The 27,057-nt window shown below is 38.5% G+C and overlaps 1 protein-coding gene across 20 annotated transcripts in view; it reads right to left on the bottom strand.

The window, feature by feature from the left end:
* BAZ2B (bromodomain adjacent to zinc finger domain 2B) overlaps positions 1-27,057 on the bottom strand; it is a 248,607-nt gene that overhangs the window by 65,838 nt on the left and 155,712 nt on the right. For 18 of the 20 annotated variants that reach the window (XM_060777651.2, XM_060777489.2, XM_060777576.2 and 15 more), the window contains 4 exons: positions 13,550-13,738; positions 8,674-8,835; positions 5,980-6,170; positions 3,073-3,279 (listed from right to left, as the gene is read on the bottom strand). In XM_060777651.2, coding sequence (XP_060633634.2) covers positions 3,073-3,279; positions 5,980-6,170; positions 8,674-8,835; positions 13,550-13,738 — 749 coding nt within the window. The remainder of the gene's footprint in view (positions 1-3,072; positions 3,280-5,979; positions 6,171-8,673; positions 8,836-13,549; positions 13,739-27,057) is intronic. The other 2 variants (XM_060777613.2, XM_060777642.2) reach the window with 1 other exon arrangement.

Genomic DNA, 27,057 nt, shown 5'->3' with positions numbered 1-27,057 from the left:
CGCTCGATGGCCCTAACGGAACATTGAGCCTTGCATTCTGGCCACCGGCTACTGGGCAGCGTCAACTGCTAAGTGAGGAAGAAAAGCGGCCGTAAACAGAATTCAGTAGCCATGGCAACTCTTCAGGACATCTCAGCCTTCGGGACTCATCTTGCTGCTTTGGCCTGATATCTATTTCCTATTCTCCCCAGTTTGTGACAAAATGAAATGGCCCTTCTGCCTAGAATTCACTTGCCAAGACGTATGAGACACTCGGGTTCTCTATTGTGATGTTAAAGTCTTCAACACTATACACAAGGAACTGAGAGCAAATCTCACTGAATGCAATAGGTCTGGATCAATATGCACAAGATTGCACTGTGCTGTTTTAGCAAGAGGAAAACAACAACGTTTGTTCCCAATCTAGCCGTTTATCGGGGAAGTAATATTACAAAAACAATAAATTTCTATATGGAGTTGAGAATCCCACGTGTGTTGTCATTTTGTCTTTTTTCCAAACCTTCTTCACTGCCATATAAAACCCAGATTATCTGCTTTGAACTGGATTATCTGGCAGTGGGAGTCCCCAGTGGCACAGTGGGTTAAACCCATGTGCTGGCAGGACTGAAGACCAACAAGTCTTAGGTTCGAATCCAGGGAGAGCACGGATGAGCTCCCTCTATCAGCTCCAGTTCCTCATGTGGGGACATGAGAGAAGCCTCCCACAAGGATGGTAACACATCAAAACATCCGGGCGTCCCCTGGGCAACGTCCCTGCAGACGGCCATTTCTCTCACATCAGAAGCGACTTGCAGTTTCTCCTGACATGACAAAAAATAAAAATCTGGCAGTGTAGACTCATATAATCCTTTGATAATCTGGATGATATGGCAGTGTAGAAGGGGCCTTAGTCGTGTTTCTTCCTCTGATCAATGCAGCAACAATATCATATAGCCTCTGCCTTTTTGTTAGTCTCATTGTATATGATTGTAAAAGCATTGAATGCATGTAAATGCTGTAATCTGCATTTACATGAACTGGATTATATGGCAGTGTAGATTTATATAATCCAGTGTAGACTCATATAATCCAGCAGTTCAATGTGGATTATCTGCTTTGATAATCTGGATTATATGGCAGTGTAGAAGGGGCCTTTTTATCTAAAGCAAAACCACCCAAACTAGACATGATATTATTTACATGCCTGCATGCCAGATTTTAGAGATATGGGCCCCTTCTATACTGCCATATAAAATCTAGATTACCTGTTTTGATAATCTGCATCATATGGCAGCGTAGAAGGGGTCATGGATGAAGTCAGGAGGAGTGGGCAAGGGACAGGCTGAGTGTTTTGAGGCTTACATGACACAATGTTATCCAAAGAAGATAATTCCCCTAAACCACATTGGTATAACTTCTGAAGGGAAGCTTCTGCTGACATCAATAGATGATTCCCTCTCAAGACTAAGGGCCCTTCTATACTGCTATATAATCCAGATTATCAAAGTAGATAATCCACATTGTCTGCTTTGAATTGGATTATATGAATCTACACTGCCATATAATCCAGTTCAAAGCAGATAATCTTGATTGCATATGGCAGTGAAAAGGGGGCTTAACAGTAGCCGAAGTGGGGTAATTTTGTTCACCAGCACAATACTGGAAGAAAGTATAAACCTGAGCCCCATAGTCCTGGCTATGATTGTTGTAGGCTGTCCCTCTTGCCAGGCTGTTTCCACTACTGCAACAACAGGTTTGAAGGGCTCTTTAACCAGATTAAATCTTCATTTTTCTTCTACTGGCACGCTTTTAAATTGTATCTTCAACTTTTAATTTGTTTTAATTTTTCCAGTGTCGATTCTATTTATATTACTTTATTGTAAGCCACCTTGAATCCCATTTGTCAGAGAAAAGTATGGTATAAATCAAGTAGATAAATGCATTAAAATCATGCACCTTTCCTCCTAGCGGCTATTTAAAATTTGAAAGCTCATTAATAGAAGTCAGGCAATTAATGTTAGATCTACTTTTGGGACTTAAATGCCATGCAGAATCTCCATTCCCACTCCAGCCTGTGTAACAACTCAGGCCCCTTCTACACTGCCATATAATCCAGATTTTCAAAGCAAATAATACACAATATCTGCTTTGAGCTAGATTATATAAGTCTACACTGCTATATAAGCCAGTTCAAAGTAGATAATCTGGACTGCATAGGAAAGTGTAGAAGGGGCCTCGGTTAAGGTTCATTTTCTATTAGGGTCTTGAGCAGTGGTTCTCAACCTGTAGGTCCCCAGATGTGTTGGCCTACAACGCCCAGAAATGATAACAGCTGGTAAACTGGCTGGGATTTCTGGGAGCTGAAGGCCAAAACACCTAGGGGCCCAGAGGTTGAGAACCACTGGTCTTGAGAGAAAAAACTGTGTATTTCCTTTTCTGCTTACATATTGAGTGTCAAGTCTCTAGTATGTGATCATACTATTTCTGTTCCCATTGTTGAGATACAATTAGCATGATGATTAGGATAATAATAATAATAATAATAATAATAATAATAATAATAATAATAATGAAAAGCTGACATATGAGGATTTAAAGATCGAACTGCAAAGACTCTGGCACAAGCCAGTAAAGGTGGTCCCAATGGTGAACGGCAGACTGGGTGCAGTGCCTAAAGACCTTGGCCTGGACTTAAACACAATCAGTGCTGACAAAATTACCATCTGCCAGCTGCAGAAGATCACCTTACTGGGATCTACATGCATTATTCACCCATACATCACACTGTCCTAGACAAGTGTCCGATGTGTGATCCAATACAACAGCCAGCAGAGTGATCTTGTCTGCTGCGGACTCATCTTGCTGTGTTTCAAATAATAATGATAATGATGATGATGCTAATGATAATAATAATAATAATATTTTGTTTACCGCCCTATTTCCCCAAGGGACTCAGGGAGGTTTCCAACAGAAATGAGCAAGACTGACTTCTTTCAAAATATATGCCACCACATCCAGGGCCACCGCCAGCCACCTAAAACTACTTGCATGGCAGTAAAAAAAAAATTAAGGCAATGTCCAGTTTGACCACACCTTGTTCTTATTTTTTTGCTGTGCTTCACTCTCTGAGTCAGAGTCGTCATCCTCACTTTCTTCCGCACTTTGATCTTCCTCTTCTTCTTCATCTTCTTCGAGATCGTCCGAGTCACTGCTACTAATGCCTTCGCTGGAGGTGTCTGAAGAGGAGCCAGAATCACTTTCACTGTTGCTGGAACTGTCCACTGTTTTCTTTCTGGGTTTCTAGAAGAAAAAGGAAAGGGCTTAGTGCTTTCTTAAAATCTATTTTTGTATAAAACACTCAGCTCTCAGGATCACAACTATTAAGGTAAAGGTAAAGGTTTCCCCTGAAGTGGAACCTATTTATCTACTCATATTTGCATGTTTTCTAACTGCTAGGTTGGCAGAAGATGGAGCTAATAGTGGGAGCTCACCCCACTCCCCGGATTCGAACCGCCAATCTTTCCGTCAGCAAGTTCAGCAGCTCTGCGGTTTAATCTGCTGCACCACCAGGGGGCCCTTCACAACTATTACCAGTTATTTATTCAATACCTTATCTTCCTCCCAAAACACAGGTATCAAAAATCTTCAGACATATCTTCAGATGTATTTCAGTTTCCTATTGGACAGAGTTGGATTTGAACCAAAACAATCTACATTTAGATCCTGCTTCTACCATGATTTTCTCATGTACCTTTGGGAAATTCAGTACTTCTCAGACTTAGTTCCCCATCTGTAAAATTAGGATTATTATCTGCTATGCCAAACTGATGCAAAATGAAATAGAGATTGTGAAATGTTTTACTGTTTTTCACACTGATCTAGTGTAATATTTCCAAAAGAAATGTCTCAACCATCCAGCTCCTTCAAACCTCTATTTATTAAATTTGGGAGACCATGAACATGGGCACAGGGCTATGCAATTACTACTATTTGCATGCCATAACATCAACCTACCTTTGTTGTCATCCCTATCATATCTAGTGGGGATAAACATTATTATGATGCATGTGCCGTACATAGTCTACGTATCAAAGATTAGACATGAAGCCACGGAAAGTGATTAGAATTGCATGGAGTCAGTGTCCACACACATATTCCACACACACGACCCCCATGTGCATACTGAATGCAGGCACACATCCAAACACAATACATCTGATGCAGTTTTGTATGTAAGGTCTGGAATGAATTTCTGTTTACACTTCAATAAAAACAGAAAGGTATATTCCTTGTTGGGGTAATCTTCAAAAAGGAAAAAGCATTTGAAAATGTAAACCAGCAACAGCAGCAGTTCAGAAGCTTCTTGAGTATAGTAGCAGAGTGATTGGGCTCCGGCAGGAGCACAGTCAAGTGCTAAAAGTTATTAAAAACTTTATTCAAAGAAGTACATTACTAAATAGGAAAGTAAATCAGGGCCTAGCTATCTAACTAACTAACTCTCAGAAGACATCTTCTCTCTTTCCATGCTCACAGGAGAAGAGCCTTTCCATATGCTCAAATATCTTGTATGGAAAGAGGTGTGTCCCTGACAAGTATCAGTCTAAAAAGCAGGTGACAGGTGACAGGTGACAGGTACAACCTCTCCATGTTTTCTTGGAGCCAGGGCCTCCTGAGAGCAGCTTACACCTCATTAAGTGAGCACATACTGCAGATCACCACAAGCCAATCAGCATCCAACTGCAATATATATATATATATATATATATATATATATATATATATTACTAGCTGTCCCCTGCCACGCATTGCTGTGGCCCAGTCTGTTGATCTGGAAAATAAAGTAATGAGAAAGTGTTGACTTCTAATATATGTATTTTCTTTATGCTTGTGTGTAAACAGTATTTATTGCTGTTTCTTTGTCAGTGTTGATGTGGGGATTGTCTGGTTTGCCCACCCTGGACCATGCAAGATATCATTGTCCTTCTTTAAGGGTCCCTTTCAAATCTATGATACTATATCTCTGTGTGAATCATATCTATCTATCTATATCTAGGGCTGGATGGCTCTTTGTCAGGAGGGCTTTGATTACGTTTTCTTGCCCTGATGAAGGGAATTATAGGGTTCTGTGTGGGAAGTTTGCCCCGATTCTGTCGTTCGTGGGGTTCAGAATGCTGTTTGATTGTAGGTGAACTGTGAATCCCAGTGACTACAAATCCCAAATGTCAAGGTTTATTTCCCCCAAACTCCATCTGTGTTCATATTTGGGCGTATTGAGTGCTTGTGCCAAGTTTGCTCCAGATCCATCATTGTTTGAGTCCACAGTGCTCTCTGGATGTAGGTGAACTACAACTCCCAAACTCAAGGTCAATGCCCGCCAAACCCTTCCAGTATTTTCTGTTGGTCATGGGTGTTCTGTGTGTCGAGTTTGGTTCAATTCCATCGTTGATGGAGTTCAGAATGCTCTTTGATTGTAGGTGAACTATAAATCCCAGCAACTACAACTCCCCAATGACAAAATCATAATTTTTTGAGTGATGATCACTCCTTGTGTTGTGAGACGTTCTGTTGCCAAATTTGGTGTAATTTCGTTTGTTGGTTCTTTTGTTTTTAAGGTACTAATTATGCACAGAGCACACACACACACATATATATATATATATATATATATATATATATATATATCTCCAGTTGAACATTCCAATGTATCAGTCAAATTAAAAGGTACCCCTGTTAATACTCTTTCAATACCAGATCCAGTTCAAACTGTGTGTGTGAGACACATCTTATATACAACTAATGGCCCCAAATAAACATGCACACTCTCATACCATTCATAGACATGTCCCTCAACTTTCCCAGGATACTGCGAAGGTCCATATATATTACCAGTGGTTGCACAAAGTTACAAGTTCAGCCAGTAGCCTGGCTTTGCACAAAGATTTCCTTTACTATACAGAAATGACTGCCTTAAATTGTGATTTCTTCCATTTCCCCACTTACCTTGTCTTTTATCTTGTCAGCTCTGGCTTCCAGAATCTGATTTTTATTTTGTTCCTGGTTACATTTGCGACTTCCTCCTGCTGTTATAACTTTTGCCTGTACTGCAGAACTTGCAGTGGTGGTAGATAATGCAGCCGTGCTGATGCTTGATACTGAAGTGGTGCTGTTCCCATTTACTGATCCATTAACACCTTCAAAACAATACAGTCATCTTTAGAGATGGAACTTTGGCAAATGGCAAAAGCAAGTCAGAGCCCCATAACTGGCTGCAATGGGAAATATTATTCCAAAGGTTTTCACATTCGTATGTGAAACCTATACATTAAAATGAAACCATGTTCTTCTTTTGGAACGGATGACATGCGGAAATTGTCAGATTATCCGATTAGCAACAGAAGCAATTTTGCCAACATTAGTTGAATAAAGACATTTTGAAAAAATCAGTATGAAAAACAAAGACCACACATTGCAAATATACAAACATGCAGAATGGGAAGCTGAAGAAATAATGTCATGGACTCTAAGATCACTTTTAACAGTGATGACCAAAATATGATTATATGTGAATGCATTTATGCTCTTGCACCCTTATGCACATCATCAAGTAGAGGCCAGGATCCTGTTGATGCACTAGTCCAGTGGTTCTCAACCTGTAGGTCCCCAGATGTTTTGGCCTTCAACTTCCAGAAATCCTAACAGCTGGTAAACTGGCTGGGATTTCTGAAAGTTGTAGGCCAAAACACCTGGGGACCTGCAGGTTGAGAACCACTGCACTAGTCTGTCATAACTACAGTAGAACCTCCACTTTCATGGGGTTGGGGTCCCAGGACCTCTGCCAAAATGAGAAAGCTGCAATTTAAAAAAAAATCTTTAACATGAGAGGAAAACTCTCTAGGAATCTCTAGGTCCTCTGTCGGTAGAAATTGACCATAACATTGCACAGGAGGACTCAAGCCCACAAGAGTGGAAGGCCAACTGTATATTGGGTTGATCGATGCTGCCAGCAGTAGCAAAAAGGTTGCAGGCATAGCAGCACTGAAGACAAATAGAAAAAGTCCTTGGTACTGCAATATCTTGTATCTGGATAGGTGCCTCAAAACCATTGTTCTGAGTACTCTGCCTTGGAAAATTACCTATGCTATATGTCTCCCTGATTTCCAAGTCCCACCCAGAAGGCACACACTGTAAAAATAGGTTGCTCAGACAGGGTCGTTTCTTTTGCCAGTGGCAGGGTTGAGGACATTCTTTGTCTTCCATTTCTGCCACTGCACAATCTGCAAAGACAAGCACTAGGCTAGTGTAACTGTTTGTTAGGTTGGATCTACACCACCCTATATTCCAGGATCTGATCCCAGATTATCTGCTTTGAACTGGATTACATGAGTCTACATTGCCAGATAATCCAGTTCAAAGCAGATAATCCAGGATCAGATATTGGATTATATGGCAGTGTAGAAGGGGCCTTGGACTAGCACAATGGATCAAGAGGATTTTGGCCTGAAAGTCAAGGAAATCCATTATATTAATGCCTGTAAACTAGAAGTTTTGAGCTGGAGTGGCCTGAGAAGAACAAGGATAAACAGCATACTTAAATAAAAAAGGGTATATGACACAATGCTTGTAAATTATGGATGAAGGGATTTTCAAAAACATTAAAAATTATTACCATTTGGGAAACACTGAAGAGGAGAAGAATTCTACACTAATTAAAATCTTCACTGTTTTGAACATAGTTACAATTTTTGCACAGGTGATATTTCCTAGAGAATCCCCATGCATGAATTTTGTGACAAATACATTCCCAACTTAATACATTCTGCAAAAAGAACAGTATTTTGGGTGTAGAAAATAATGTTTCTATACATGAACACTGATTTTCATGCAGAAAATGGTAATTTTCTTGGAAAAATAATCAAGCGCTAATTTTGTGTGTAAGTTCCAAACCGGGAATAGTCTTTGAAAATTTTACTTTTTTCACAGCAGGAAGAAAATTGCTCCCTTTGGGGGAAAAATAGCGAAGAATTATGTCCCTCGAGTAAATATATTACTGAACAGACTGTATCTCCTCCACCAGAAAACAAATATGTATTCAGTCAGGCCTTAGCAATCAATGGCTTCCTCTAGGAAATGAGACCAGAGGGATGTTTGGAATGGCAGGGGACTCCATCTCTCCTGCTCCTCCCCAGTGACTTCAAACCTGATAATATTTCATCTGAAAATTATATTGAAGCTCTCTTACACTGATTGGGCAGAAAGTAGATCTAGATCTACAGGTGGATCCTGAGTGTTCTGTAATGAGGCACCCAAGAATTTATGATTTGTTTTTGGATAATTATTGTAGCAATAGAATAATTCCCGAACTGAAATTATACAACTAAAATAAATAAAGTCTGAGGTATCGCAGAGTGGAATTTTGTAAGGAAAGACTATGAAATTTGCTTGATCTCTGCTCAGTCCTGGCCATTCAAAACAAATTGATGGGCTTGGGATTCTTTTTTACTAAATGCATTTTGCTTGTACATAGCTCAAGCTGATGTTGGAGGTGGTGGGTGGTTCAGCCCTTTGAGGTCATCTAAGGGGGATAACCTGACCCCCTAACAGTGGCCCATCCATGATATATATGTTCACATGTGTATACGCATATCCAGTAAAAACAGACAGTGGCATATCGTACATTAGAAATTGAGAACTCACCTTTTTCCAAATTTCCTCGAGTACTTTTTCCTGTGGTCCTTGAATGGAATGCAGTGGAGTCGTGATTTTGAGCAGGAGGGGCAAACAGAGGAGCAATTCCAAGAAGTGGTGGGAAGAAAGCTGCGCCGGTACGTGAGTGCACCTCTGCGTTACGCCACCATTCTGTACACCCAGAAAATCAAGACATAAAGGGAACATTAATTATTTAGTTTATACTAGCTGTGATGACCGTATACTATAGCCCAGATCTAGTTCAAGATCTGCACCTAAAATTTTCAAGCAGCTAAGCATTTCTTCTTTACTCAAGCTTGAAATATAAAATTTTATCCGTGTATCTTCCAGGGAGCAGAGAACAATATGAAGGGATTTTCTCCCCCATAAGATTCTTGCCTTCTCCAAAGAAAATGTTCCTTCAGCCCTAAATTTCTAGAATGGCAGTAATTTAATACTTCAGTTGAGCAACTGTAAATAGAATTTAAACTTCCAAAGAAAATAGACAAGCAAACTCTCAAGACAATGAGGACACTGAAAATTGAACCGTTTCTCCCCCCCCCCTTTTTTTTGTCATGTCAGGAGTGACTTGAGAAACTGCAAGTTGCTTCTGGTGTGAGAGAATTGCCATCTGCAAGGACGTTGCCCAGAGGACGCCTGGATGTTTTGATGTTTTATCATCCTTGTGGGAGGCTTCTCTCATGTCCCCGCAAGAGGAGCTGGAGCTGATAGAGGGAGCTCATCCGCGCTCTCCCTGGATTCGAACCTGCGACCTGACGGTCTCCAGTACTGCCATCTTCCTGCACTTTGGAGATAGGAGCTGCGGTGACACAATGGGTTAAACCCTTGTCCTGGCTGAACTGCTGATCCGAAGACCTGAAGGTCAGCAGTTTGAATCTGCAAGAAGAGGCAAGCTCCCATCTGTCAGCTCCAGTTTCCCATGCAGGGACAAGAGAGAAGCCTCCTACAGGCAACGTCATTGCAGACAGCCAGAAGCAACTCCAGTTCACCTCTGACACAATTTAAAAAAAACTTTGGAGATGGATAGAAAATTTAGGGAGTGGGGCAGAACTCTTATATGGAGGGGTAATGTTTTCCATTTTTCCATCCCTATAGCTGCACTCTGTATAGAAGTGATGCTACTCACAATCTTTACAGAATCACCCTTGCTGTAAATCCATTCTATGCGTATCTGCCACTTCTCTGCAGGAATGCTTTCCAAGGTGCACATATGAAAGTCTTCACTGAATGAAGATAGGAACTTTGCCAACAAGAAGCACCCTACCATCATTATGCCAACGTCAAACTAAAATCTAGCAATTCTAGACAAGGTAATGGACTTAACTTGGCTTTAAATAGTCTCACTTTTTGGTAAATATTAGACTACTACATATCATTCATTCTGAAAGTGGAAAGCTTGTCAGAAATGAATTATTCCATAGATCCCCTGGTTTGCTATTTTCATTACAAAGAGAGCAAATTGATTGATTTATTTATTTATTTTAAAAAAACAAACAGAAAATGGGTAAAACAAAATTAAAATTGATATATTCTTCTGGAAGCCCAATGACCCGGAGAGGTAGCAAACTTGTGGCTCTCCAGAGGTTTGGGCCTCCAACTCCCAGAATTTGTAGCCAGCTTATCCAATGGGATAAGCCCAAAACACCAAGAGGGCCACAAGCTTGACATCACTACCCTAAGGTGTCAAAAACAACAGGAAATTGATAGTTGTTTCATGGAAGGTGATGAGTGATGTTTTTAGAGAGAAGTGTGTGGGATTTTCTATCTCAGCTGCAAAAATGACAACAAATGCCATGGACTTGACCAGATAGGGCACTTGCTGATCTGTTTCAGATGGCCAAAGTGTGTTTGGCTAGACTTTCAACAACTCAGGAGAACACAGAATTGCCTCAATGCAAGAACTCCTTGGCAAGAGTAAGTTCATACATATGCAAGGACTTCGGAGCCACCCACTTGTTCTCTTTCAAGGTAATAGTATCCCTCTTAAGCGTTTATTTATTTATTTATTTATTGTATTTGTATACCGCCTTTCTCAGCCAATCGGCGACTCAAGGCGGTTTTCAACAAATCAGTACACATAAAAACATAATATAGATTAAAATATTAAACAGTATAAAACACAACAAGAGCAATAAAAACAGCATCATTAGCGTCTCCTTATTATTAAGCATTGTCCAGTTCCATTGTCAAGTCATTAGATTTCCTATATTGGCTACTCTGCATTTGTGAACGCTTGCTCAAACAATCATGTTTTAACTTGCCTTCGAAACATTAAGAGGGAGGGAGACGATCTAATCTCCCTAGGAAGGGTGTTCCATAGCCGAAGGGCCACCACTGAGAAGGCCCTGTCTCTCGTCCCCACCAGACGTACTTGTGATGAAGGTGGGACCAAGAGCAGGGCCTCCCCAGGCGATCTTAAAGTCCTTGCTGGTTCATAAGGAGAGATACATTCAGACAGGTAAGTTGGGCCAGAACCATTTAGGGCTTTATAGGCCAAAGCCAGCACTTTGAATTGGGCCTGGTAGCAAACCGGTAGCTAGAGGAATTCTACTATCTACAGAATTCCTCTGATACCAAAGGAATGGAAACTATTGTGTTTCTCATATTTATGATGGAACTATGTGTGTGCAACAAAACAGTGATTTGTCACCAATCATCAAATTGTTATCCATGGTTACAAAGTGCAGTCGTACAAACAATATCCCAACCTAACTGGGATGTGTTTCCTCTGCAGCTAATATTTGTGCTACAAAGAAAGTAAGTAACCCAGACTAAAATAGTGCTATTATGTGATTTATAGCACTCAGAAGTAAGTCCCAGCAATATGGCTTATTTTCTCATGTGTGGGCATAATATTACAATCTTATAAAGGAGTATAAAACTGATCAATATTATATACCGTAAGTTCAAATCAGTTTATTGGTTGACAGAAAAAGATGCTGTAAATGAAAAGAAAATCCTTATAGAAAGAGTAATCTATGATAAACGTAAGTATCCAGGTGTTTTATGGAAGCCTGTTTCTCTCATGCAAACCAATATAGGTGAAAGGCTCTGATCCTAATCCTAAAAGAATCCTAAAATACAATTTTTACTAAAATCAAATGTGTATTTTTCAAGAGGAAATAATTTCTCTTTTGTCAATGAAAGACAGTAGAGCACAAATATTCCACCGACAGCACTATCTATCATAGAGAAAATGCACAAACCATTTGATGTACAAGAGAGAAAAAAATCAATGAGGTAGGACACTGTCAAAGAGACATTTACTGCCTCGAAAATAACTGTAATCCCTTTGGAGTCCCTGCAGTGTAAATGGACTTCTGTTTGTACAAACAGTCTATATCTTTCTTTCCTATACCTACACACATACATACTCGATCTGCCTCAAGTGTTCCCAAATCTTCTAGACTAGACCAGAGGAAGGGGAATATCAGTAAATCGTCTCTGTCAGCCATGCTGGATAACTACAATTAAAAACACTTTTTATTTTCACTCTGCACATCCACTGTAGTGATTCCTAACTGTCCACATCAAAATAGAACCCTGAGCTTCCATTTTATCTGAAATTATTCATAACTTAAATATAAGCCACAAATAAATAAGACACACTATAGCAATCTCTCAAATGTTTTGCCAGCAATTTGCCAAATAAGCACAATCATTAAAATGAGACTTATAGCACAATTCAGCACACAGTTGGTCGGAAATCATTGAATCCAAAGGGGTGTAGTTAAGAATATCAAGGATGCAAAAAAAAAAAAAAATCCACTCCCATTCACTGCTCCTTTGGTACAATCTTGAAAAGCTAACTATTAGGAAGTCTACAGTCTATTTATGAATTTTATTGGCATGTTATTATTGTAACTGATGTTGTTTTCATGAGCGTGGTAGAAAACAAGTTTCCGTTGGCAACCAACTTGCATTTATTTTACAATATTAGCTTTCTATCATGATTACCCATTCCTGGAAGAATAATGATGTATCATGAGACTGCCAAAGCATAATGATGTTCATTTCTTTATTGCTTCCTTTTTACTCTTATTATCACATTTTCACATCTGGCTCTAAACCATGTGGGCGAGAGTCCTACTACTTCATCACACTGGAGAATGAATCCACTTTAAATTTGGTTTCTGCCTCCTGCAGAATTCTGGGGTTTGTAGTTTAGTGAGGCTGTTAAAGGCTCCTCCCTAAACTACAAACCCCAGAATTCTGCAAGAGGAAGAATCCGGATTTTAAGTGGATTCATTCTCTAGTGTGATGAGGTCCCTTGTGTATTTTCACTACAGTGAATTCTTACACTAATTTTGAAAGCAAATTCCGTCGAGTTCAGATAACTGCATACTGCAGCTAAAAATATTAAGGAACAATGTCTTAAGTCATAGGGACCTCAATTTGTTTAACTGTACTTAGGCATTAAAATAATGTTTAAAAAATTTACTGGCAATATAACTGGAATTTTGAAACACACATATTCTGGGATTAATACTTCATTAATTTATATATGAACATCTGAAAATTAATTGTCTAAAAAACTTAATTTCATCCAATAATTTACACATGTACCAAGGCTGGAGACTTACTATAAAGTCATTACAGTAAAATTATTTATACCATATATCTACTGAAAGTCCTTTTGAGTTTAATGAAACATATCTCTCCATAATGATGTATAAGACTGAAGCCTTAATAAATGATAATCACAAACATCCTGAACACTGACATGTTCTTCCTATTATGGTTGTTAATGGGAAAAGCTGGACCTCTCCACTCAACAATGAAATATATAAAATTTGTGCCTATCTGTATTTAGGAACATTCATGGCTGCGTTGTTGAGTGAGTGTTTCTAGAAATGAATGTTACCTGGAAAAGGTGCTAGTTGGGGATGTGCTGCTAAGGCTGTGGGTGTACCAAGTGTCCCCAAGCCACCAAATTCTGTATGCCCTGAGCTGGCTGTGTGTAGACCAAAGACTGGGTGGCTGACCATTGGGAAGGCACTCGACACTGTGGACAGGTTACACGGCAGATCCCCAGCTGTTCTGAATAAATGTCCTGAAGAGGGGAAAAAAGCAACACTTGAAAATGGGCTATTGAAAATGCATGCTGATCTGCATTTATATATATATTTTAAATTTCTACCCCTTCTTTTCCCCCAATATTAACCCAAGTCCTATAAGGTTCTGCCCTTCCATAGAGATACACCCCATATATTCAAAAGAGCTTTTAAAAACACTATAATCTGACCTGATCCGTACACATAATCAAACTTAGTAACATTCAGTGGAGACATCAGTAGAATGTAAACAGTGCAAAGATGCTTTACTCAATTTAGACATCTGTGAAGTATTTCTTGCAGATCCTTTCTATTTGGAAATGTACCACCACAACTTTCCCCGTTAAGCTTAAAAGGAAATCTTTCATTTGATTTCAACGGGATGAACCAACAAATGATTCCTTCTACTAAACAGGAAATAAATCTGAAGCAACTTAGGTTTTAATGTGCTATTCCGTTCAATCTTCTGCCAACGTGTTCAAAACATCTATTATGTTTTGGAAGTAATTACAGAAATTGTAAACAATGAGTTGAATGTTATGTTGACATTCATATGAAAATGCTTTAGTTCCCCTTCAGAGAGTGAGTGTCAAGCTTCTGACTACAGGCTGCTGAGGAACAAGAAAGAGAGTTGGCCATTTCTTATGCCCTGAAGTGCCAGATGTGGGACAGGAAGCCTTTGGTTCAAATATGCAGTTATTCCGAAGGTCACATGATGATCTTAGGACAGTCAATCTGACTCTTAGCCCCAACTAAACCAGACTCACAAGAGAATGACCTATGTGTTGACACACTATTTGAGAACACTATGTAACATGATGTTTGTTCCTGAGTTATAAATGACATTTCCTAATTAATTCAATCATAAAACATGGGAAAAGTATAACAGCTATTTTCAAAGTAAATACCACGCAATTAAACAGGAAATAACAGTTTCAAACCAGGAACAGATTTCCCCCCCCAAATTTTGTTACATCATGTAATTTATTTAATCAGTCAACTGTACTCTAACCATGAGGATTTAGGCCAGTGGTGTCCAACCTTTGGTCATCCAGGTGTTTTGGACTTCAGCTCCCAGCTAATTATTTGACAAGATGGCCAGGAGTCCCAGACACCTGGAAGACCAAAGGCTAGATGCTACTGATTTAGGCAATAACTTCTCATGTAAGGATAAAAGGTAGATAGTTCAGAGAAGGAAAACCTAGATATCATCCTGAGCTCCTTGGGAAAAAGGGTGAAATAAAAATATATAATACAGAGTAATTATTATTATTTGTGCCCTTTCCCCTCCGTTCCTGGTTTGTGATTATGATATTGTTATGTATGCTGCATTTCTCCCAGAATGGCTTCCTCCCAATTAAAAAATCAATTAAAAAAAAGAGTCACTAAGGGGGAAAAATCTCTCTCTTTCTTGCAATGATTGTTCCTCTCTGGCTGTTGATGGGGAAGCTGCATGTTCAAATGTACCTCTTCCCCTTAAGTAAATTCTTTTTCTTTTCCCATCCTGCTTTGGACTGTTGTTTCTAATATTGTCTGTGTAATTCTTGCGATGTTTGGATGCAATCACTAGGTGGTACTATGTGCATCACTACAGCATTCACATACACACAGCAGGGATCACCCCATACATTTCAAGCAGTTTTGCCCTTTTAATTCTCTGTGGCAAATGAGGAGGAAACATTATAATTCTGCCAGAAGAAACTACATTTGTGTTATGCAAACAAGCACTTACCCCCAAGAAGAACGAGAATTTCAGTAAAAGGAGCAAATATGTGAAAATGCCACTGGAGGCATTTCCTCTAATACTTTTGGAACACTACCAAGTGCCCTGATTATCTACTTCAATTTAACCTATGGATGATATTTATGGACTAGATTCAGCTTGGTAACAAACTTAGGTCAATCACATGTAACCTTTTGTGAATGCTTCCATTTTCCAAAGGCACCCAACTTATTTGCAAGCTGATGAGTTGGCTGGCATCCAATATCCACCAAGCCAAGATTTGACACAGCAGCCAAGAGCATTTGGAGGGTAGTTTCAAGTTTTACTCATCTCACTTAGTCAGCATTTACTCACTATTACCCTTTCTCAGGGTAGTTCAGTGGCTGAGTCTCAGAATGCTATTATTTTTCTGACTCTGGGAAGAAGGAAGTCAAAGAATAAGGAAGTGTTGCCATAGATGAACGCGGTAAGAGTCACAGTATGGAGAAGCAGGACTGATCTATCCTGGCAGTAACTCAACAAAATGTGGAGGCCAAAAGGAGAGTCATGATTCTGCAAGGCATTATAAATTAGGAATGGGCAAAATATTTACGTCTCAAGGGGTGTCAAGAAATCGTGATGAGGAGAATACTGGACAGACAAGATTCTTGTAGTTTCTGTGACAAAAACATACACACGGTATTTTTTAAAAGCCCCTGCATTTTCTGCACATAAATATTACTGTATGTGCCCATGTCTAAATCTTGAAATTTTAGTCAAAATACTGACTCAAAATATCTAGGTTATATAAATATATAAATATATGATCAATAAATATTGTATCTTAACTCTTATTTTACATTTTTTAGGTCTGCTTGTATGTTTTCCACAAACGCCCTATCACTTTTTTGCCCACGTTCCAGCATGATTTTCAATTTTAATTTTACATTTGGCCTTCCCATAGTTTTTAATTGTGTGGTCTTATTGTTAATGTTGCATTATTGTTTTTTTTTAAGTGCTTTTTATTTTTAGTGACGGTACATCAATCAGATGTTGATCATTGACGTATCGGTTGTATCTTAAAATCTAGGGGAAGGGAGGGAAAATGGTGGGGGTAGGGAAGAGGGGGTACCTATCTACTGGGGGGGGTAAGGGTAGTTGGAGGGGATAGGGCAGTCCTTATTTCTCGGGGAAGAAATGGAAGGGGGGGAGTGCACGTGGTATGGGGTGTGGGGCGTGGAGTGTGTTAGTATTTATTAACTCTTCTTATTTACTCATTGTGTCCCCCATGGTTAGTTAGTGCAGGTGTTTTCTTCTTTATTTGTCTTCTAATTTTCTTTTGTTTTCCCCCCTAAACTTCGTTTGCGTTCTTAATTCCCTTCTAGATAGTTTCTGATTGGAGACCAGTCGGTTTTATTTTCTCTTGCAGTTTGCTTTGTTCTTATATGTTGCGTCAATGTGTCCATGTTCATTATGTCCATAAGCTTTAGTTTCCAATCGTCTAGCTTTGGAATTTCCTCGTTTTTCCATTTATTTGCTAATACTAATCTTGCTGCAGTAGCCATGTGGAATAAGAGGCTGTCTTTATTTTTATCTATCTCAAAGTCCATGATTCCTAATAGATAGTATTCTGCTTTCTTTTCTATTTGTAGATCCAGTATTCTAGTTGTTGTTTGATGTATCTCCGTCCAAAACTTTTTAACCTTCTCACACGTCCACCAGAGATGTAGGAAGGTGCCCTTCTTCTCCTTGCACTTCCAACATTTTTCGTCTACGTTTTTACAATACTTGGCTAGTTTATTTGGCGTTAAGTACCATTGAAACATCATCTTTATCCAGTTCTCCCTTAGGCTATAGTAGTTGGTCCATTTCAGTTTAGTCTTCCAAACCTTTTCCCATTCTGCTGTGTCAATGGTATGTCCCAGATTGCCTGTCCACTTTGCGATGTAGCTCTCTATACTATTTCTTTCTGTTTTCCACCTTAATAATATTTTATATAGTTTTGTGATTCCTTTTTTCTCTGTTGCCATAATTCTTTCCCATTGTTTCTCTCTGTCATCGAATCCTTCTTTTTTGTCTTTGTTGTATGCTTCTGTTAGTTGTCTATGTTGGAACCATGTAACTTCGCCATATGTGACTTTTATTTCTTCTAATGTTTTAAGCTTGAATCCATCTCTGTCTTTCTTTAAGATGTCTTTATATCTGGGCCATTTTCCCCATCCCAGCTCTCTTCTTTGGATTGCCTCCAATGGGGAGATCCATAGAGGTGTCTTTTGGTAGAATTTGTTTTTGTACTTTTCCCAGATTTTTAAAAGCGACGACCTAACGAAGTGGTTGCCGAAGTTTTTTTCTATTTTCTTCTTGTTGTACCATAGGTACGCGTGCCAACCGCTGCGTAGGTCGTGCCCTTCCAATGCTAAACTTTTTGGCTTATTAATATTAGCCCATTCCTTTACCCAGATCAAGCCGCAGGCGTCGTGATAAGTTTGTAAGTCAGGAAGTCCCAGTCCACCTTGTTCCTTGTTTTCAATCAAGCTTGTGTATTTTATTCTTGGTTTTTTCCCACGCCACACGAATTTAGAAATCTCTTTGTTCCAGTTTTTAATTACTTGTTGGTTTCTAATTATTGGGATAACTTGAAATAGGAAAAGAAGCTTCGGTAATATTGACATTTTAATAGCTGAGATTCTTCCTAACACGGAAAGGTTCAGATGTTTCATTGCATTATTGTAATGTAGCATTACTGTATTGTCCATGTTTTATTTTAATTGCTTGTATTGTTGTTATTATTGCTTGTATTGTTGTATTTGGGCTCGGCCTCATGTAAACCGCACCGAGTCCATTTGGGAGATGGTAGCGGGGTACAAATAAAGTGTTGTTGTTGTTGTTGTTGTTATTATTATTATTATTATTATTATTATTATTATTATGTGTTTCTTTTAGGTTTCCTGGGATGGAGCAAGCTCTCAGCTTTACCACTACACCGAAGGAGATGGTTCCATTTATGATAATAATAATAATAATTATTATTATTATTATTATTATTATTATCATAAATGGAACCATCTCCTTCGGTGTAGTGGTAAAGCTGAGAGCTTGCTCCATCCCAGGAAACCTAAAAGAAACACAGGCTTTCTCTGCTCTTCCTGTCACAACACCTCTACTGGGTTTTTTCATGTGTGGGTGTAGAAAATGCTAGCAGTCAGGGACAACTAGGTCCTTGAGGTGATGTGTTCCCCTTTCTACCAAATGACCCTTAACGTATCCATGGGTCACATCTAAATCTGTAATATTAGTCTCTGAAACTTCCCTCGACTTATACATGAGATCAACCTATATATGAGTATATACACTATTTGTACAGAACATGATTTTCTGCACAGAAAATGCTGATGTCTGTTAAAAAAAAAAACCCCAAGCTTGGTCTTTTTGAAAAATATACCCCAAATTGCGAATAATTCATGAAAACTTATTTAGAGGAGGAGATGGTTAAATTGCTTATTGTTGCCATTTCGAACAGAATTTACAAATATTTACATCTCTACTGTTTTTATGAAGAGTCCAACTGGGAAAAGTCACAATACAACCCCTTGCATCTTCTTTTAAAAGCTTTCCAGCAGAATTTAGAACTACCTGTGCCTACTCTCTCTCTCTCTATCTATCCATCCAACCAACTATCTCCTTCCTTCATCCTAGCATGGACTTCAAAGCAACTTAGGTCATTTAAAAAAACACTATACAACTAAAAAAACTATTAATTAAAACCGCACAGTATAATTAAACTTGGGTTCCATTTAAAGCACATCTGTTAGTGATGGTGTAAGCTAGATTGATCGATGGTCTGACTGTATAAGGTAATCTCTAGCATCTTAAAAGATTGATTGTTGAAGCCACTAAGGCTTCTAAGCTGAGGCACAATCTTTCAGTGATAAGGCTCAAATCTGAGGTTCTTCAGTGGCATCTTCAGTTAAAAGGGTAAGATAATGGGAAGATATGAAAGATCTCTACAAAAAATTCTGAACAGTTGCCATCTGAAGTAGGCAATATTTGTGTGGATGAGGAAAGGTTGACCTGTTATAAGACAGCTTCCAACATTTTTATCTCTACCAATTACATCCTTCCACAGAAAAGGATGCAAATTCCCTTCATAATAATATAATAATATAATAATATGAACTGTACTCAAGAATTCTATCCCAATTGCCTCTGTCATGGGCTTGAAAGTAGAAAAGAAGAGGCAGGAGCAACCCCATCATGCCTAGGATCAGAAGGAGATGAAATGCATTCCAACTGCCATTGCCCTGGCCTTGGGAGAGAGAAGAAGACATAGTATCTACTAGACATAATCCCCCACACTACCATCCCCTTTTCTTTTTGTTTCATATCTTAATTAGATTGTAATCCCGAGGGCAGGGCACTGTTTTGTTGTTCATTTACAAAAGTGACATGTACAGCAACAGCAGCAGCAACAACAACATTGTAAATACAAAGTCAATATTTCTAATATCCTTCTATTGAAGGTCTGCAGTGGTGCTTTATCTCCACCAAAACGGAGAGGTTGTAATTAAAAGTGACAGGGTGGCCTCATTAATTTCACAATTAGAAATACTGAACACATCTTTAGTTGAGTACATATAGAGTTACTCCCTCAGTAGGGAATAGGTATCATGTTATATAACAGCTATGATGTACTAAGACAAAACAATTGGTTTACTATCCAATTCCGAAACTAACTGATATTAGATGGTGGTCATATCAGAGGTCTGCAAAGTATGCTGCTGGGTGGGCTTTGATAGGCCTTCCAAATAAAGAATTGTACAGCCACATGCTTCTATATATTCTCTGGCTCAGACACAGAGCCTTTTAAAGAATGGTGATGAAACACAAAGATGACCTGGCCATCACACATCAGTACTGGGAGATCCTTGGTTAAGTTATGTTAAGTGTACTTTTCTCATGCTGACTCTTGTGTTAATGGATGCTCTTTGGAAGGGAATCTTCTGATACAAAAATCATGAAGCTTGCCTTTTTTAGATTGTGGGTTTTTGTTTTTCTCTCAGAATTTAGCATCAGTGTGACCACAATTCCAAACATAAGTAGTTCAAACCTCTGCCTCTAAAGATATGGGTTACTTCCAGATGAAGCGTTTATTATTCAATTACCCTGCTTCCTTTACAGAATTTTAATGGGGGGTCTTCACTGGAGAGTAACAAAGAGAAAATATATTTGGATAACCAGAAATTACATGAATGAGGCAAGGAGGTTGCACTATAAAAAACCTTTATTTAGAAGTACAAGAAACCTTTAGAAACTCTTTCCCCCCACTGTTTCTTTGATATTTTTATTTACTTCCCTCCACTCAAACACTCCAATAATTATAGGAAGTTGGAATGCCTAAAAAAGAAATTGAGTATTAGCACCAGACATCATTTTTCCTGAAGAACACTTGTTACACAAGTCAAAAACAAGCAAGCAAACAAAAAAAACCACATGAAGTTTTTCCATTATTTACAGCATGACTATGTAGTCACAGGTATCCTGATTTCATCATGGGCCTTTTAATAATCATCTTGAGTTATATCTCTATGGTGTTCTATAGGGAGCAATAGTAAGCACTTAATTGGGAAAGTGAATTTTGTAATACAGAAATGAAAGAAATTCCATTTTCTTGTATGTGCAATACGAAGATCGAGGAGACATGTTAAATCTCCATTTACAGTTCTGATCTCTTCTTGCTTATTTAGTATATTTGTCCAAAATCCGATTGTGATTTCTGATTAACCCACTGAATCCATAAGACTAACCTATCTGTTGACTCACTCAGCAACAGTTTATTAAATAGGCCTAATCTAGCTGGGAGTAACCAACAGGTTTTTGCCCAATGTTTTGCTGTTCTGCTGTATACTTTTGGGGAAATTTATAACTTCACTTATAAGCATTAATAGTTGAAGGAGGCTGTGTGATATAATGTGTACAGTGTGACCGGGGAGAAAAAGGGTTATGCTTGGTGATGAATTTCATTCCAGTCTAATCTATCTCGTAGAAATACTGTTAACATTAAATAGCATTAAAATTTCAACCATCTTAAAATAATTTAAGATATAATCTACAAAAATAAAAAAGCTGAAGTGCAATCAATCTAAAACAAAACAATTTAAAAGGATTTATACTTGTGATAAAATAGAATAGAAATAACCACCTTCAGGTCTTTAGCAGAAAATGAGGAACATAAATGTATTAAGTAAATAAAGAATATACTGAAAGTGCTATATAATGCAGACTACTGCAGCATAAAAACACTTATATTGCATTTTGTGTCACCACTGAATTTTTAATTTTCGATTATGTAATAGGAAAGTCCACTTGCCAAGGGGGAAAATGTTGAATCTACTTTGGTTTTTCTGTTCTGTTTTGTTTGTTGTCTCCAAGCATCCTATATGATATCGTCCCTCAATGTTCATGATTTTTTTTTAAGATCCTGGAACAATTGCTTAAATCTCATGGAGAAAAATCCGAGGCCAATACATGCCTCTAAAACATATGTAGCAGTATACCCAGTCGGTTAAGTAAATGACTAACCTAGAAGCGAACCATTGATATCTTGTTTTAGGTAGTAAATAGCTTAGAATCAAAGAATCATGTAGCTGGAAAAGACTACAAGGCCCAATCCCTTGCCATGCAGGAACACAGAATGTAAGCATCCCTGACAGATGGCCACCCAGCATTTGCATAAAAACCTTTAGAGAAGGAGACACCACTGGATTTCAGGGCAGCATATTCCACTGCTGAACAGCTCGTACCATCAAGAAGTTCTCTTCCTAATATTTAGGTAAAATCTTTCCCCCTACAATTTGAATTCATTGCCCTGTGCCCTAGTCTCTGGAGCAGCAGAAAAAAGCTTGCTCCCTCCTCAAGGTCACACCCTTTCAGATACTTAAACATAGCGTTCCTGACTGCTCTCAACCTTCTTTCCTCCAAGCTAAATGGACCCAGCTCGTTCAGCTGCTTCTCATAGGGCTTGGCCTCCAAACATTTAATCATTTTAGTCGCTGTCCTCTGGACACGTTCCAGCTTCTCAATATCCTTTATGAATTGCAGTGGCCAGAACTGGACATAATATTCCAGGTGAGGTCTGACCAAAGCGGAATAGAGTGGGACTATGGGTTCCCTCGATCTTGCTTGTAGTATTTTTAATATGCTTTTAGTATATTTAAGTTATTGGTACTGTTTTTAAACTCTTCCGTATTTATTTTATTTTTACACCATTGTAAGCTATCCTAAGATCTTCAAATTTAGGGCAGAATATAAATATTTTAATTGATTAGTTCGTGAAAAGGACAGGTGAAAAGACAATATCAGATGTACCCAAAAGTTAACTATGTATCCAGTAATCATCTTCCTTGAGTCTATAAGTTGCTGATAGACCTGTACATTGTATGTTTTTACCCTATTTCCCCTTCCGCTCCCTCACCCCTATTGGGCTTCAGTATTTATATTTATATTTTGAATGTACTAAATGTACCAAGTTCATATGAAACTGTGATTTTTATTTCCTGTGCTGGTCTATGATAGAAATAAATGATTTTATTGTTTGCTTTGATTGACCATTTTTCACCTGTGCCAGCTGCTTCTACAAAGCACACAAAAAAATCTGGAACATTATTTTTATGTATTAGATACCTTTAAATTCTATCTTTCCTCCACTGAGCTAAAGGAACTCCTCTTCCCTGCTTATATATCTTTATAAAAACCCTTTGAGAAAAGCTGACAGAGAAGAACTGCTCAAAGGACACTGAGTTCGTTGGCTCAATGGGGACTGGAACTGAACTCTTCTGGTCATAGTTCACCATCATTAATCCAATATCCAGAGAAATGTGCAAAGACACCTCTAGTCACTGTGGTTTCTGAAAGCAGCAGCAGCATCCTGATACTGGAAAGTCATTTGGCCCGAGGTGCAATGTCCATGTGACAGAATGAGGCAGAAGTTTCCCTTCCCAAAACACAGTATGGATGCCTTCCCACTTTTACAAATCCTAGGATTCCACAGGATGGAATCACAATAGGTAGGAATATACCACTATAATTGGCATTTGCTAACTAAGGAGCTTCCTCTCTCCACCCTTTGACTCAAAGAAGACCAGGAAGTTCAAAGTTTAAAATAACAGAAATGTATCATACAGTATGATAACCAAATAAAACATTTCAAGATCCAGAGTTTGCAAAGTGAAGACAGTTATCATAGAAATCACTGTCCGTACTGACCATGTTCACATGTATCAGCAATACATATATCACCAAATGGCAGTACCTATGAGGTGGCTTTGGTTCTTTCCCCTCTTTATGGAAAGGCCCTAGACGTATGCACAGGTCATACCACAATTCATAATTCTGCCTCCCAAAATTATCTACAACTTGTACATAAAGTGGATAAATGCAAGTATATACAGTAGGTCAGTTTATATAGGTAACTGAGCTCTGACCAAGGCAAACTCATAATGCAGGTATTTCAGCCGTATATTCAACCTCCCAGAAAGTAGCGTATTTCATTGCACAATAGTGCCCCCACCCTTTAAAGGGGATGCGACTACTCTGAAGGGAATAAATCTGCCTTTATTCTTCAGTTTCTGTTGGGTAAAAATGCCTGACCTCCTAAAGGGGAGAAAGATGATGGATAACCCAATCTCAAAGAATCACTTAATTCCTGCTTGTTTTTTTAAACTGCAAAGTCATTTGGGGCTGGTTTTCCCTCCCTTTCTTGCTTCCTTCTCAGAAGGCAAGGCAGTTTAAGAACTATAAAATGGAGCTCTCTGAAGCTCCATTGTTCTCTCCTTCCTTCTTCCTCCAAGGCAAGGCGGTTTATAAAATCTGAAATTGAAGTCTCTGGAACTCAGATCTTCCCTTTTTCCTCCTTTCTCCAAAGAACACCAGGTTTTGTAAACTGCCTTACCTTGGAAGAAGGAGGGAGAAGGGAAGAGTGCAACTCCAGAGACCTCGGTTTTATAGTTTCTAAACTGCCTTGCCTTCAGAGAAAGGAAAGAAAAGTCAGCACAAAATGAGGGTGTAAGTATTATGCAAGGAAAACAAAAATAGAATTTTTGGCACCCAAAAAATAGGAGTGCGACTATTATGCGGTAGTGACTATTATACAATGAACTATGGGTATATATACAAGTATGAGATGCATAAAGATGCAGACGCATCCAGAAAAATAATTGTGGAAACAAACACTAAAATATTTTTTAGTTCTAACAGTAATTTTGAGATGAATCATGTTGGAATATCAAGCACAATTTTGTCACACTTGAAAAGACTCATAAAAATAACACCGTTTAACACGAAAACACCCCAATCACACTCCCGAAAATACTTTTATCAGAAATGAAAGGAACATTCAAACGTAGTTTGGGAACAAGAAATATTGATTTTAAAAATATGCACTTAACAAAACACAAACAACATGTTCAAAATGGAATACATTCCTGGCTTGTCCTCAAAGAAAGTCATATGACAGCATGGTGAATTATACTGATTCCCTTCTTTCCTCCAACTCATTATCTTTTTTGTTTCCTGATACATTAATATTCTGGCTAGAGATGAATATTTGTATTTCCTTTCATTTTCCGGTTCTAGTTTTCGTTCCCGTTTAAAAGGTGCCAGCTTTCTGCATGCATGTTTTGCATAATGAAATTTAATACAAAACTACATTGCTTAAGACTCTTGACTTACATTATAATAGGTTGAATATTTTTCAGCAAAGCTTTTGAAATTCTGCTAGCCAGTACATAGATAAATGATTGAAAGTATTACCCAAAAGGCCAGCATCCATTTTGACAGTGCTGGTGTCTTAGTAACAAGGAATGATAAAGGCAAATGCCTTTATTAATATTAATGAATTTTGTGCTGCACTATAATAAGCCTTTTCAAAAGAACTAAATGGGATAAATACTTAACTAATGCCTTAAACATAAAACACTGGTGAACAAAATCATCTGCAAAGCAAGGAAGGATTGACCAACCATCCCTCCCCACCAAATAGTTCCCTATTTAAGATAATAGATATGAAGGCATTATTTAGGGGTGAGTTCTATAAGGCAATTCTTACAACTATTTAAAAGCAGGAAAGTGATACTATTTCACAGAGGTAACTGGGCTGACTTGAAGGTAGGCTTGATTTCCATTATTTCTCTCATTACCCAAGACAACATAACTCAAAACTGTGCATGTGGTTTCCCCTAAAATACTAATTTTTGAACAATTTGCTGCAACATGTCTCTCAAATATTAGATTTATGAATCTGCTGTGGCAATCAATGTGACTTCTGTGTTAAAACTGAGAAGAAGAGAGGCTGCAGACCAAAAAACAGTCTGCTGTTTGATTAACATTTGTGGTAATTTGGTACTACATTTGAAGCCTACAAAAAAGCCTTAAATGCACTACATAAATATATTTAAAAATCACATTAAAATACAATGTATTTTGTATATATTGGTACTTGACATACAGAACTTTACATAGTAAAGGTAAAGGTTTTCCCCTGGCATTAAGTCCAGTTGTGTCTGACTCTGGGGGTTGGTGCTCATCTCCATTTTTAAGCAAAAGGGCTGGCGTTGTCCGTAGACACCTCCAAGGTCATGTGGCTGGCATGAATGATATCACATCATAAATATGTAAAAAAGTTGGGTGCCATAGGGATAACTGAGACATAGCAAATTAGGGGTTGGCCTTGTATGACTCCACCTTTAAGGTGTCTTGGGCTTACATATGATATGAATGGTGTAATGGTTTGAGTATTGGACTATCATTCTGGAGACCAAGGTTCAAATGCTCACTGGGTGACTCTGGATGAGTCACACACACTCAGCCCCCCAAAAAACCCTTGACAGAGTTGCCTTAAGGTTGCCAAAAGTCAGAAACGACTTGAAAACACATTTCCTGTTACTCTTAACTGAATGCCTTAATACAAAGATTCTTGAGTTGACTACATATTCTATCTTCCAAAAGAATTGGTCTCACTCATTTGCCAAATCATGTATAGGCACTATAAATGTTTAAAGAGTATGAAAGGCAATCTGTAGGAAAGCAATACCTTCCTCTCCTCCCAAGCAGATTTCACAAATCTGGATTCTAGGGTTTGCTTTCTACCAGTATCCCCAATAATACCAGACACGTGGAGGCAAATGTGAATTTATTTATTATTTATTTACGATATTTCTATCCTGCCTTTCTCAGCCCGAATGATGAGTCAACACTGATATAAGCCCTCTTGATAGAGTTAGGACTACTAATGACATTTAGGAATAAATGTTAAGCTTGAGGAGTTATGGTAGCAGGAATTACAGTCAGTTCTCCACATTTGCTGAGGTTAGAGGCACAGGACCCCATGAACATGTAAAACTGCAAATAAAGGAAGTGCTGTTTTTTACCTGAACGTACACCGCTCCAGAAAATTCTAGGTCTACCAGCATGGCTTTATGGTTGACTTCCTTGGAAGCTAACCACAGAATTTTACTTGAGGGCCTAGACATTCCTAGAGAGATGTTTTCTCTCGAAATTTCTAGGTCCTCCAGCATGACCGGAGATAGGGGACCATAAAATGATATTGGAAGACATAGAGAT

The sequence above is a fragment of the Anolis sagrei genome, chromosome 1, assembly GCF_037176765.1.
Source record: "Anolis sagrei isolate rAnoSag1 chromosome 1, rAnoSag1.mat, whole genome shotgun sequence".
NCBI lineage: Eukaryota > Metazoa > Chordata > Lepidosauria > Squamata > Dactyloidae > Anolis > Anolis sagrei.
This window is presented reverse-complemented; position numbering and strand designations above follow the sequence as displayed.